General features: G+C 33.5%; 1 protein-coding gene and 1 long non-coding RNA gene across 6 annotated transcripts in view; one reads left to right on the forward strand and one right to left on the reverse strand.

The window, feature by feature from the left end:
* The window catches only part of LOC126915559 (uncharacterized), a 34,834-nt gene extending 20,145 nt beyond the window's left edge, over window positions 1-14,689 (forward strand). Inside the window, exon 2 of the long non-coding RNA XR_007710254.1 lies at window positions 14,390-14,689. This is a non-coding gene — a long non-coding RNA (uncharacterized LOC126915559). The remainder of the gene's footprint in view (window positions 1-14,389) is intronic.
* The window catches only part of LOC126915553 (dual specificity calcium/calmodulin-dependent 3',5'-cyclic nucleotide phosphodiesterase 1-like), a 212,929-nt gene that overhangs the window by 127,996 nt on the left and 69,576 nt on the right, over window positions 1-15,357 (reverse strand). Inside the window, exon 2 of one of the 5 annotated variants that reach the window (XM_050720312.1) lies at window positions 14,080-14,349. The exons of the other annotated variants lie outside the window; for them this stretch is intronic. Coding sequence (XP_050576269.1) covers window positions 14,080-14,203 — 124 coding nt within the window. The 5' untranslated portion in view covers window positions 14,204-14,349. The remainder of the gene's footprint in view (window positions 1-14,079; window positions 14,350-15,357) is intronic. 5 annotated transcript variants of the gene reach the window in all.

Below are 15,357 nucleotides of genomic sequence, written 5' to 3' on the forward strand. Positions count from 1 at the left end.
AAAAAGCCATTTTATTACGTTGTCATGTATAAAATCATTTTTTATTTTGTTAGCGCTTACGTACATCGTTTATTATCTTAATTCCTCGATTTTGGGAAGCAGGAACGTAACCAACGATCCGAGTACAGGTGACTTAAAATATGGCATAAATAAGCAGCGCAAGTTTACGTATCAAAACCGCTTAATGCGATCGTTGTTACTCGCGCTTACCGCGCCAACTGACAAAGGTTCTGCGATTTTCATGCACTTTACCTCGCTGTTACGCTTTATACACAATGTTGATGCATTGTCGTTCATTCGTCAGCAAACGTAGGATTAATTGAAATTCGTTTATATAAAATCCATCATGGGCATAAGCGTCCAGATGGAATGACGTCAGTTGTCGTACGTAGTGCCATTCGTCTTGTCAGTAGACCTCTATTTCCACTTGATTCCCAGCCAAACCACTTTCGTCATATTTCGCTGCAATTTATACCGGATTTCGCTATCACAGGGACCAAAGTAACTCTTGACTAACACGTTGGACGAATATCAATAGAGATTCGATGAAACGCTGATACAAAAGTTGTAAAGAGTAACGATTCTTCTAAAAATAAAAATTAACTCGACACAGTTGAAAATCGATTTGTACAAGCTAACGCGTTTCCATATTGTTTAGTCGTGTCTTTATTCTCTTTTTTCTCTCTTTTCTTTTTTTTTTTTTTTTTTAATTGAAACCATGAAATCATTATAAGCACCGTGCCGGTGATAGTTTTTTAAATTCGATAATAATGAATAGAATACTAGTACTATGTATGCATTTTTAGGAATTTGTATATTCTTTGGTATAGTATATTGGATAAAGATACATTTTATTCTCTGTGTTATGTATATTTTTATATAGCTACCATTCGTTTTGATTTCTGTGGTACAAGTTTTATAATTTTAGTGTTAAACAACATGATACGAATTGAATAATAAATGTAATAAAAAAAGCATATAGTTCGTTACGTTTTACGCTAAATCATTTTATTATATAGTTAAGATCAGGAATTTTTGAAAATAAAGTCTTACTGCATAAACGTGATATATATCGTGACTCGAGAAATATAATGTTATTACATTTGTTGTTATGAAAAGATAGTTATACCGTCTCTTGTAAGATAGCAGAGTACAATGTATTATAATAGTAAGAGTAACCACGCGATTTAACAAACAACAAGCCACCCGATCTCTATAATTCTATTATATAGATTTGCTTTGAAACAAAAATTAATTTCAGAGGTTCTATTAAACACGGCTGATATAAACAGATTTAATAATAAAATTGTGGCTGTCGGATAACGCGTACTTTAATTATTGGTTGAATTTTAATTTAAAATTAACTGATCCGGAGAAAAATAATTCATCGCGTTGAATTAATTAACTAGGTACTTGTTGTATTTACGTACGTACGTATTTCGTAGGTGCGCGTGATAAATTATTGTAAATTTAATTCGCAACTTCGTAATTGCGAGGCACACGAAATATATTATCTAGAATATAATCAAAACTCTTTTATAGGCCTCATACACTGGTTAATCGAAATCTGTAACACGAAGCTAATCCTAACTTGACAACGAAACCTGTAACAAGAGATAACTCATGCGATTTCAGATATCTATAATAAAATCATGTCCATTTAACGACGTTACCAACTTGAACGATATCTTGCCTCTGCTCTATTCCACAAGAGGACACAGTTCCTGAACTAGTTGCAAGTTTGAAGTAACCACCCACTCTGTTCGTGAATTGATCTCGAATCTTCGAGTTAGTCTACGAAAGCAATGTTAGTCTACGTATGCTGGTTATATCAATTCGCAAATTTAAATGATACTTGATATGCACTTATCAGTACGACGTTCAAATCAACGTTGTTAGCTGTATAAAATTAAACAAATTAGATGAAATGCGTTCACACGTTTTAATTCTTAAAAAATAAAATTGAAAGATATTTTTAGTAAGTTTATTAACTAGACATCACGATCCACGTTACTTTCTGAATAGAATAGCACGTTATATAATATATTTAAATAAAATATATTTAAACGTTTTATTTAAAAGAAAAAGAATTGAATATCGATCGAGTCCTTAGAAAACGAACATTATATAGCTGACTAAATAAATTATTCTTTAAAATAATCTATTTCCTCTAATTTAAGGAAAAAAGGAATTTCCAAGTAGAAAGAAGTTTAAAAGAAAAGTCTATTAACTGAGTGAATTATTTTATACGGAAAAAGCACATAATGCGTTTCTCTTAATTAAGAAACAACAACATTTCGATTCGACACATTTCGCTAAAAAGTAGAAAACATTTCAGTACAAAAGAGTAAAAGTTTATTACAAATGTATAACGTTTACTTTCTAGAATTTCGGCTCGTATTTTCGTGTTTGAAAATATTATTCCTGACAACTGTGAATGTCAGTGCGATAACAATTTATCAAAATCGTAGCCGATTTACGCAGTGAAAAGTACGATCATTGAGTATAATACGTTACAGTCGAAGGTTCGAAGATCATTCATGCCTATTACCATTATCGATTTCTTCCACGAGGAAAAATTACCCTGAAGATGACAATAAATCGTACAGCCGAGAAATCTGGTAATGTAGGCTGCCTCAAAAATAGTAGAAATCTGCACTTTTCTTCCGCCAGTCATTTTTATCCTATTTTTTTCCCGCTGAACCAGCACCATGGCACGACAGTACCATCTGTTTCAATAGCCTCTCCGCCTCCGTTTTTCGTATCCAACATTTATCTCACTACGTAGCTCGCGCTAACGATCTCGCATAAAGAACACATTACAGAACAGATTTCACTGGAAATATGCAAAAATCTTTTCAACTTACAATTACTTACATAGACAACAAATTCTTTCGCGCGTAATTAAGAAAAAAAAAAAGAAATGAGTTTCTCGATATACGAACAGTATAAAAACCATACTGAACTGCATACAGAAAATGGCAAATTAGAATAATTATATTACGAATGAAAACCACGTAGGAGTAATATGGTGATTTTATCTAACTTTGTGATGTTCGTGTTACTTGATGGTTAAAAGGAAAGAATTTAATATGAAATACAGCTGCTCACGAGAGTGTTCAGACACTTACCATGGACAATTTTTATAAATATATTTTGATGTAACTAGATATAACGGTTGTTATGATTATATTTGTAATATAATTTGGAATTAGTTGACAACATATCAAATTTTTTAATTATTTTTCTATGAAAGACAGAAAATGTTTAAACGAGTATCAAATAAAATTGCAAATCCTCGACTTCCTTAACCTTACTGATTAATTTTCATGATGTATATTGATCGTTTGAACCTATTGACTTTATCGTATTCCATACGCTCCAATCAATACTTTCAGAAGCTGCATGCCAAGTATTGCTTCTATACGCGATATTTCTCTTTGGAGTAGAAAGTCTCGTTGAAAGAATATTACGAAGGAAACGATTTAAATTTCAAACGGGAAAATAACGACTTTCGTCGAAAATGCGGATCTGACTGCAGCGATACGCATATACATGCAAGTAGTGTTAAAGTGGTTTGCGCGTACAACCGCATTCTGCAACTACTTTTCTCCTACCAACTTCGTAAATTCTATTTAGATTATTACAGGATTCTGCGCTGCAACATCTATACACAGAATTAAGTGGCAATTAGTAAATAAGATTCTCGTGATTAATATTAAATTACAGAGCTTATTGAGAGAAATAAATTATTTTGATGCAAAATTATTCTATACCTTGAGCAAACTTGAACATTTAAAAGTCATATTAAGTTACAAGGTTATAAATCATGCCTCCAAGCACTGCAGAATCTTCGGAAAGAACAAGAGCTTCAAGAGTATCACAACTATCAAACGCAATAAGATCATCTGCCCCGCTTAATTAAAATTTCCCATTTATCATTTCGAAACTAAAGGAAGCTGAAAATTTCTTCGTTAAAATATTTCTCTACCTTTTCTTTTTCTTTTTTTACTTTCCTATTCTTTTGATCTCGATTTCATCGCTATTCTCAAATAAATAGCCAATACGTTTTACTGCTACGTTTATCTCTTTTCAATCTTAGATTTGATAACGGCAATTGCATATTACGATACGTATCTTCGCTCAAGTATTGTATCAAAACATTAAATCGTCAATTGTATCGTATCAATCTTCAACGATAGAAATGTTTTATATAAAAAGTGACAAAATAACGTGATATGAATAATCTTGCAGCTTATAGATTACTATTATTCCGTTGACAATTCATTGGATATTGTGTCTGTCGTAAACTGCACTCTCGGTTTGCAGTCGCGTTGCTTCTAAGCGATAATTTATATCCTGATATCTTGGCGGTATTCATTTGTCTCGGCAATGCGAGACCTGCAATTTTAATGCTTAATACTGCCGCAATGTTTCCTTCTCCTAAGCAATTGCTCGACATATGTATAATCATTGCTAGCTAAGACGTAGGCATTTTTTTTTTTCTTCATGCTGACTAAGTTTGTACATTTTCAAGCCACTTAGTCAGCAACACGTTACTTTGTTCCATTTTTCTTCTTGCCCAGCACATACTGACAAACATTAACGTTTCAAGAGCAACGTTTATCTTTGACTAATAATCTCTTCTTAATTGTTTCTTAATCTCTTCTTGTTAGTCGTTTAAGACTTTTACCTGTATCATACATATATTTAATTATTCAGATAATATTGACGTTTAAATAATGAGACAAAAATTGCTGTCCATTTCTTTTTCTGACGTGGTCGTTACTTTGAAATTCAATTCGCTAGAAATATTTAAACAAATCTTTTTCGAAAAGAACGTAGGATTTCCTGCGTGTAATACTTTTATTTCCATAATACGTGAATACGTATTTGTGTAAGGGATATAAAGTTTCCTATCTGTAATTTCTGTTTGCATAGTCATGAAACTGCTGCCATGAAATTGTTTTATGTCTACATTTTATAAGTGTTTATATTTTCATCCGGACGATGCATTTGAATTGATGTTGAAATAATCTCTGCCGTGTAGCGTACTGATTTTATTCCGCTCGTACGTGATTATTATGCAAATTAAATAGTAAACATAGCTTATACATACAGATGACATAAACATGCGCTATCTCTTCTTGCTGTGCTCCGAACCAAAGGAAAAACTATTATCGCGCGATTCACTTTTCACATTTCTGTCATAAATGTTTAACGAAACGTTTATAGGCATTTTAAATATACTTTGTATACTTTCTGCAATTTTTAGATACCGAGAAAGGTCAAATAATCGAATGACACAATTTTATTATATTTAATTCTTCTTAGAAATAAAGCAATCAAAGAAATACGTACGCGGGTACTGGAATAATCGGAGCAACTTTTAGAAATTTACTATATATCGACTATTTTATAACATCGCTTTCTTGAAATAAAATTTTGTTTCTTTTTTACCGAGAATTTCAGTTATTAATTCGTACACCTCGCGATTAATTATCGAGGTTATTTCCCTTCACGTGTAATGTCTATTAAGCGGTCCTATTATTAAAGACTTTTCAGCGCGTAGCCCCTGGTAGATAGATTGCCCGTCTAATATTTAAACCTCTCCGGATTCTTAGTACTTCATTAACCTTTACTGATTTAAGCTTGGTGGAGGTAGATCCTCTGTTATGGAAGTGTGAATTTCATAGTACGTTTATCATACCTTAATACCTCATTAATTCAAAGTGTTTTATAATCTGCGTGCAAAGTGCTTCAAACGAAATTATCATACACATTTTACGTAATATTAACTTGAAAATTTCGAGCAATTTACGTTAAAACTGCTTAGCACCGCGTACGCGGAATAATAATTTCAATAAGTACTTTCCGAATATTCAGATAGGAATTTTTCCAATATCTTTACTTCCCATTAAGAAAAATCAATTCCTAATACAACTTTGAAGAATAAATATTAATTATAATAATTGCGTTTTACTACTGTGTTAATGAAATTTCAATTTTTATTATTCATACAAATTTTCTATCTAATTATATGAGCACATTCGTGAGTCGCTGCAAGCATATAAGATAATGTACTTGAAGCAGATTCAGTGTATAGAAAATATATGTAGAAATAAAAATATATCTGCATAAAATTGAAGTTGGAAATGGAAGGCATTTCGAAGGCAAACACGAAAGAAATCCAGATTCGTTCGTAAGAGCTGTAGGGAGGAATCTTTCCGTATTCATTGGTAAAAATTTATGTCATAGTGCAGCAGAAGAGTAACGCGATATATTTATAAACGTTAAGAATAGCGCAGTACTCACAAGAGGAATTGGAAATCAATATTTAAGCCCATTCTGAAGGTGACGTGACTAGGCTGGATTTGCGTGCAGAAAGCAATAGATAACGAGAGTTGTATTCTAGAATAATGCTTTGTATATGTCAGACATATTTAGGAACACTCATTGTATAAACTTCATTTGAGAGGAACATCTAATATAAGTTCGAGAATCTACGACCCTTACAGAAACGTCTTTAAACAATGCTCAAAGAATACAAATCTAAAAATATAGTCAATTACGTCAGAAGATGTAGAGAATTTATCTGATTTCTTAGATATGAATATTTAATGAATATGATAGAGCTCGATCGGAATATATATAGATAATCAAGCAATTTGAAACAATCACGAGCAAAGAGCAATTAAATAATTAAATTTTTCTCAACAACTCGATTATTGTCTAATTGTAAATGAAATAAATTGAAAGCACGTTGTGAGAATAATTTGATAATAACCAATTATATCTAGTGATTGATATAAAGAGTGATATTTTTCATTCGATTATTTCAATCATTTCTTAATTATTATTCATATTCTAAAATTTCCAATGATACAAATTACAGATAAATATCTCGCTTGTCATATAAAAAGCAATTTAAATTGGAAAAGTTATCCTTCGATTAAATAAGCTTCCATTGATATTTATTAAGACATACCTCAAAGCTTTACATATACAAATAGTATCTTATAATTTATTTAAATTGAAATCGTTCAAATTTAATTCAATGGTGCAAGTACTATTCATCCTATTTATGTTTGTAAGTTTTATTGGTTTCACAACGACCCAGATATTCCACGCTTACGTTCATTGATCAGAGTTGTTGCATCAATTATGCAACAAAGCAAACTTATACCACTGTCTGACCAGCTCAGTGAATGACTACTGCAGCGGGACGCCTGTTCTTACTACTTCCGTGTCTGACTCGTTGTTCTCAACTCTTTGTAACACAGAATTATCAAATTCCTAGCGGTCAAATGCGAAGCACGAACTGTAGCTGCATTGTAATACGAAGTTTCGTTTCCTAGGACAATGAGCTCTCTCGTGGCGATGAACTTTTTAACACCGCTAGTAAACTATGAATCTGATACAAGGGAACGAGTGATCGAAGAAGTTGAAATTGCCTGATAAATTTTGTTCTTGCATGATCGTTTGAAACCGGAAGCGGAAAACAGTGAGGAAGGGTTAGGGGGCAGTGACTTCGAACTTGACGTATCTGAAAACGCGCAGCTCGGTAACGCGAGTGTTAATTACGACGAAAGCACGGTCTCGTTTCATGCATCGCGAATTTCAATCACGAAACCCGCGGTAAAGATGAAAACCAGCTTAACCTCGAGAGCTTGTTGGCCACTTCTGTCGATTCGCATTTCTTCTTAGAAAAAAGAAAACATATCGTAATTAAAGCAGTGCATACGCCTTATGGTTAGACAAAATTGATATGTTTCATATACGGTGGCTCGTGAAAGTATTTGGACACTTATCATGACAAATTTTAAGGATATATCTAATACACAAGATGCGCCTGTGTGTGTATTATATAAATCATTTTGACATTTGATCAGCAGCGTGAGATCTTTTCACTGCAAAATTCTTTCGAAGATTTAGGTCAAAACTTAAAGGTTAGATCGACATTTGAAATGTCATGCTGTGAACTTAAGGCAAAGATATGAATATCTTTATTTGCATTGAGTACACTGGCTGCAGAAGTTATTTGTACATATCATTACTTTTCAATGAAACGTTCTCTTATCATTAACAGTTTTTGTAGCCATATGGAAATCGTATTAATATATTTGCATGCAATTAATTAATACGTAAAAACAACGTAGCTGTTGTGTATTCCTTCCAGTAGAATTGTTTGACTTATAAGCTACGCTTCGTGGAATTTAAAATTAGCTGGTCCGTAAATATTGATAATTTTTATAACTCCGTCAGGAAACGAAGGTGGGAAACGAAACGAAACAGAGTTACGCTTGTTCTCTGTTTATTTCCGTGAAATCTATTCCAACTTGTATAATTAATTGGCAATATTTCTTCGATGTCAACGAGAGTGGCAGGCTTAACGAGCATCCTTGTATGCATAATGAATTAACATTCGAAAGTTCTTTTAATCTCGCGATTTGTTGTCAGCTTGTTGGTGTATTATTGCAAAGTACGCAGCTTGTGGAACAACTCTGACAAATTTCTATGATTTCTTTATGCGCCTTTGCGTTACGAAGCGGCAAATGTTAAATAATATAATCGTGTACGATTGAAAAAACGACGCTTTCGGTGAAATTAAAGGAAGTTTACAAGATCGTTAGTCATAAAAATAAAATTGCCTTTCGTGCAGTTGATAAATCAACAAACTGTTTTCGCGAAAAAGGCGTTTCCTTACGCAAGCTCGATGAAATAATAAACGAATGTCAGAAGCGAAGAAAGTAAAGCTTTCAGATAGTTTAATTCGCACACGCTACACGGTTCTATATAGTGGAGAATTCAAGTTTCCTTAGACCAGTGATTTTCTCTTTCATCTTTAAAGGCTTCCCTCTTCTAAATATTTTTGCTTACTTTCCTCGAATCTTGAACAAATAAGAATAACGTTAGATCTTTATTTATTTTTATCGACGTTAGAAGAAATCGAAGGACAACAAATTTATTTCCGATACATATACATTTTTTATAACCAGGGCATTATATATATTACTTTGTTCGCAATATAAAATCATTGCATGTCACATACAAATGGTTAAATTTCCAATTTTATTAGATATTTATATGGCAGTTTAATAATGATCGTATTGTAATATATTCGTTGTTACACATAACGCTCATTATTTTGGAGCGAATAAATGCAACAGAGAAATCATCGCGCAAATATGTCTCTAAAACTACAGCAACTCTGGAATCCAACTATTAAATTACAACTTTGTTGTAGGAGTTGGTATTTTGATAATCAGCGTTCAGCGTCGTATTCGTAGCTTGTTTTCCACTGAATACGGACTCATTAGCAGCGGAACGCGTAACATTCTCTAACGAGTACCAGAGGAAGTAGCGTGGTCCAACTTGTTTTCAACTGGTCGAAATCATTTCTTTCCCAACGGAGCAAGATGAAAATCTCGCGAGTCTAAGACTCGAAAGACTCCTTCGTTGCTCTGTTTCTCGTACAAAAGTCCCCGTTATCACGGCAGCGTTTCTCTTCGAAATCTCGTCCAAGTGGATCGTCATCGGCTGCAAAGGACCGTTTCATCTTTTGTCTCACGCTTATTGCACCGCGTAATTGCGACCGTTCCGCTTCCGTTACATCGGTCGTCAGACGAACAAAGGGTGGGATCGCGTTTGCTTGAGAATTTAAGATAACGATCGTATTACAACCGAAAGGAGTCGCGTTGAACGTTTTCAAATTGCGGTTAAGCTACGTGAAATTTTATCACCGCATTAGCATGCACGCGTAATTTGCTGTCGCGATTGCCACTGTGCTTTTCACCGTGTAGCTTCTCGCAATTAACACGGTTAACCGGCTTTGTGCGAAGCTCCACTTCTTTTGGAAAATCCCTTTAGGAATGGAAACAGTTTCGTTACAATTGAATTTGAATTTTGGCAAATAAACTGGCGATAATGAGAGTATAAGAAGGATAAATAAGATAAAAACGGATTAAAAGTTGGAAAAATAATCTTGCCTATAGAAACGTATTTATCGTTCTTAAAAGTTAATTGTGTCGATAATCTAGTAATTAGAGAAATATAGAAACAACAAATAGATGAGAATGAATTAAGAATTGGAGAGATGCTTTTTGGGATGGCAGTGGTTTTGTCGTCATCAAACTTGAACCGATGGTAGTAATCCAGTAACTATAAAAATATAAGAATTAAGAATAACGTGTAGAATAATAAATAACAATTAAAAATGAAGATAATGTATTCATTCTTTTGAATCCTTCTAAATGCTAATATTCAACATTTGATGTGACTTTTGTAGCTATACTGAACCAGAATTTTCTAACGACACTTTTTATACATGAGTAATTTCAAAGGTAGATATGAATTCGTTTAAACGTTAATTTTGCTGGCTCAGAGCTGGTTTTTGTACGAGCTGTTTTACTACACCTTATTTTCCGTTCTGTTGCAAATTTCGATGTAACGTTAGATCATTTATGCTATTTGCGCTCTCGACTCGCCTCCAAGAAAAATAAGCAAACCCCTGCCGTGTTATTTGCCTTTGAATCCTCTACATTCGCCCCTCGTTCCCTCTTACTTCAAGAGTGCGCTCTGGTCTACTCACTTGGTGCGTAACGTCAACGTTGAATTCCCTGATTTGTCGATAAATATTAAACATGATAAGAAAAAAGATTTATTACACACTAAATTCTCACGTACAATTGTCACGTCGAATTATAGAAACGTGATCGAATATAAACATCGTTATATAAATATTTTAATCTTCACCAGTAATTATCAATAATTATTTATCGCTCACACGTACACGCATATTCTACGAACGAGGTCAATCAAGAAGTTTTCCATAACAAGTGCTTAAACACTTTGTTGAAAATGACAACGTGAGTTCGCCCTCGCCATCCATATGCAAATGCGCTGATTACAATAAATAATAACCAGAAGATAGTTCCAGATATAATCGATAGGTTTAAGATATTTTTTTTTGTTTTTATATCTACTCCATGTAAGAAAGTGCAATAAAGGTTTTTCGGCTCAAAACGGTGCGATAGCTATTATTTTATTCTTTGGATAAATCTATCGTGATCCTATCTCTAAATACAGAAATAACAACACACTTCCATGAGCCACTATAATTTTAATCTACGATTCTTCTAATCACGTTTGTAAGAATTTCAATACTTCGTACAATTTCCTTTACGAAGGAATCAAGTATCTGCTACATTGAGAAAAATTAATCTCGCTTCTTCCAATGCTCAAAGCTTCGAAATGAAGAAGAAAACGTCGATGCAACGGATCAAGATGTTGTTGTTCGAACTCGGTATTCCTCGTGACTTAAGTCTGATCGATCTCCCTCAAGAATTGTATGTTTCTTTCTAACTATCTCTTTTGCTTATATCACGCTGTGAGACCGATAAGAACAAGCCGAACGACTTGGCGGGCTTTGTTCACGGATCAATGAACGTAGTGAATCTCGCCATACTCTTCGCTGACGTGCAGATGCACATTCATTGAATCGGAACGATTTCCTCAAGAGACAGACAGAGAGGTCTTATGGGTATTGGAATCGGTGAAACGTAGCTTCTATTGAAAGGGTAAACGCGTGATCGCTAGCCTCTTCGGTATTGCATACATTAGCAAATGGACATTATCGTATCGTCGATCCAGGCTAGCCTTCGAAGGTAAATAGTTGAAACAAATATTGTCAGAAATCGGTCGATAGATACGGTGAAAGTTATATAGTTTTTAAGTTTATATAGTTTTAAGAATTATTTTAATGTTAATACTAAACGCGAACAAAGATTTTTTAATAGAAATTTAACAACCTTATTTTTAGTTCTTGTCCTTGTTTTTCGATGTTTCTTACAAGGGATTTCATCTCTAAATTTTTTATTAATCGATATCCCGATGATTATCGTCATTCCATTGACAGTATTTTGATAATTAAGGTTCTACCGTGATCAAAGATCAGAACTTGGGATCTCCTTTAATAATAATAATAATAATTAGTAGAATTCAAAGGAGACTTAAAATTAAGTTATTTTTGAATATATCGCGTAATATACGGAAATTTTAACATATGTACGAATTCGTTAATTAAGTAATTATTGATATAAATAATTGAAATGAAAGTAGTTATCTATGGTGAAAGAATTAGTACTCAATTAACGGAGATTAGTTCTTTGAAATTCTCTGAATTGACGTTGCGGCCTCGTAAGTAGAGCGTGAAAACATCAATGAGAATTTTTCGCGAAGTTCCCTGGATTTTGCATGCTTCCTGCGTCAACGGTTGCACGGGGCAACTGCGCAATGCGGGAAAGATTCGGATTTTCTCAAATTAGGAAAAATTAATTTTGCGAGATTCGCGGTTCGTTTCATTTCTAGAATTACCTGAAATTTATCTCTTTTTATTGAATTACTGTTTGTGTTATTTAATACTTAAAAGCTGTTATCAAAGCAAATTACATTTATGTATAATATCGTGGATGAAATTTAACTTCAACGTGTATCTTTTTATTTTAGCGATTAATAAAGCGAAACAAACGCGATTAAATGTTTTATTATTTTTCAATATTAAATAACACGTAGATTTGTTATTCGCTCGTTGTATTTTTTACACGTCAATTCTTGGTAATGAATTTTTGAAACATCTTCTACGCATAAAAAATTATCCTAATAGATAGAAAGGTATGTTTTGAAATTTTGAGCCTGAAGAAGAATAGAAAGAAATCACGTTCATAAATTATTACTTCAAACCATAATAAATTTCCAATTTGTATCCAACGGAGAGAAAACAAATGGTCGATCACGTTTTTGTCTCAAATAGCTCTTTAAGGTTCAACGATTGTGTTCCAATCTCTGTCGAATTACTTACGTTCCAACTTTCACATCTCACGCTTCATTTCACCAACTGAATATCTACCTTTCGCGAAAGGAGTTCAATATTTTTCACATTTATATAACTCGTCGCTTTTTCATTATGATTGATATTTCTATAGTATTTACATATACGTATTCCATTTAATTAATTATTTTCTAACTGATTAATCAACGACGTTTAAACCAATTCCTTGTGTTATACAACCTCGTCTTCTAAACTATTACATTTTTCACTGCGGATGATTTCGTAAGGGACATCACAACGTCAAGTTACACGCGATACACTCCGACACAACGTGAACTGGTAGAAATGTGGCACACGTGCGTACAAAATGTTTCGAATTGCGACATTGAGGTTCTTTGGATAGTGCGCTTCAAACGAAATAACTGTTGGAAATGTGTTAAGACAAAAGAATTTCAATAAAGAATGGCAAATGATCCAAACAGTGGTACGTCGAAAACGACAAAAGTTCTGATCAAACAAAGAAAACGCTGTACTCACAGTAAAGCGAGTACTTATGCCGAGAGGAAAATGTAATTGGCTTGGATGGTATTGGTGAAGACTTTAAAGAGCTCTTTACGACATTAGCAATCCGATGCGATTCTACCGAACAATACAATCAACCAATAACAATCCATTAGTGTCCCGATGTTCTATATTTGCCCTGCCATTATCATCATCTCATTTTGGCATCAATATACTTGTCAATTTAGAGCGATACAAATTTAATAAAAATTGATTGATAATATTTGGAAATATTCATCGACTACCATTAGTTGATTTTACTTAGAAGAGATAATAAAATTCTATTATCTTTTCCATAGAAAATAATCAATTTTCTCATAAAAATGTATATAAATACAAAATGATTTCCATTTTTACGAGGACACGATACCTCTGCATTTTTTTAGAGGAAATTCTTCATTCGATGGCAATAATTTTTTATTCAAAACAGTCTTCGTTAAACTTTTCACGAAACGCAGAGTATATTTCTAATATTGCTAATGATAATAAACTATACAAACTCTGTCCTAAAATATTTCTTAAAAGAGCGTATCTTTTATCATATGATTGTCATTAAAATTCGAATAAAAGCTCAAATCTCCACGCATACTAAATTTACAAAATAAGTATTAACTAATGTTCACAAATTTTTTATAACATAAAATTAAATTTACAAAATAACAAGTTGGCATATTCCCGACGATATTTACCTATGGTATACGTCGCACCATCCAGTTGAAAAGTTGCACTCTTGCACTTCTTGAAGAGCTTTTGATGCGGGTACGGGGGCGGAAGCGGTGGAGGTGGTGGCCCCTTTGATTTCTGTTCACTCATGATGTCTCTTGCACTTTCTTTCAACTTTTGATCATGAATTACTCGTACACACAATCTCTAATCTATATCACACGCGATCAAATTCAAATCACGATCATATCACCTCGATTATCAAACGCATAGCGAATTCCGCGAAGGATACAACGCTGGAAATATTGAAAATCTAACTATGACGAATTTTCTTAGAGTTCGAGAAGTTAAAGCGCAGTCGAAGAACTTCGAATCAAGGCAGATGTCTACCGAAGAGGGAAATTTCATAAACCACCGATTCGTGGAATTGGTAAGTCTGGAATTTATTTCCGATAAAAAGAGGAACGCTTCTATGTGAACTTGCTAGAAATTCTGTTTCGTCGTTTCTCTTTGAGAAATTGAAGAAGCTTTTTGAGCGCGGCCAGGAAAATTGCCATCTTCCTGCGAGCTTTAATACAAACTTTCGCATGAAACGTCGACCTCTCGCTCGTAAATAGCGAATTCGCGTAAGAAGCGCGATAATAAATTCTACATTCGATTTCAGACTTTAAAGGTGCTAACATTTACTGCGGTGATAAAATACGCAATTTTAAGGTACCGCTTGAATACTATCAATGTTTTTATTTTATTTATGTTATTGAATATACGTGCATGCTTGTGAAGCGGATAATATTTCAGGGCTTCAATTTTAAGACTCAGATGTCAGCTTTTTGACACTACACAGATAAATTGGATAGTTCAAAAACAATATCGTTATCGCAACTATAAATGTTTACGTGAAACATTAAAGTAAACAAAGAAGAAAATAATAAAAATAAGAAGGCGAGAGAAAATTTTAAAAAGATCAATTTCCGAACTGTTTCGTATGCAAAAGATTTTCAAGAACAAACTTAAATAACGTTGTAACGTGACTAGTTTGCCAATCTTGGTTACTACCGTTCATTCGCCTGCGGCCAAGCCAAGAAAATATTTGACTTTCAAATAAGTCCTTAGGAACAAGTAAATCTGCAAGCGCCAAATTAACTTAGCCACCTAATAAATATTCGAGAACGTTCTGACAAAGCCAACGCCTTCAAGAATTCCGAACCTATTAGCCTCTCGCTCGGTTGTCACCGTGATCATTAATTTCGACATAAATCGATCGAAAGAAGAAGAGAGCAACAAAATTGATTAACTTCCGACTG

The sequence above is a fragment of the Bombus affinis genome, chromosome 4 (assembly GCF_024516045.1).
Source record: "Bombus affinis isolate iyBomAffi1 chromosome 4, iyBomAffi1.2, whole genome shotgun sequence".
NCBI classification, from domain to species: domain Eukaryota; kingdom Metazoa; phylum Arthropoda; class Insecta; order Hymenoptera; family Apidae; genus Bombus; species Bombus affinis.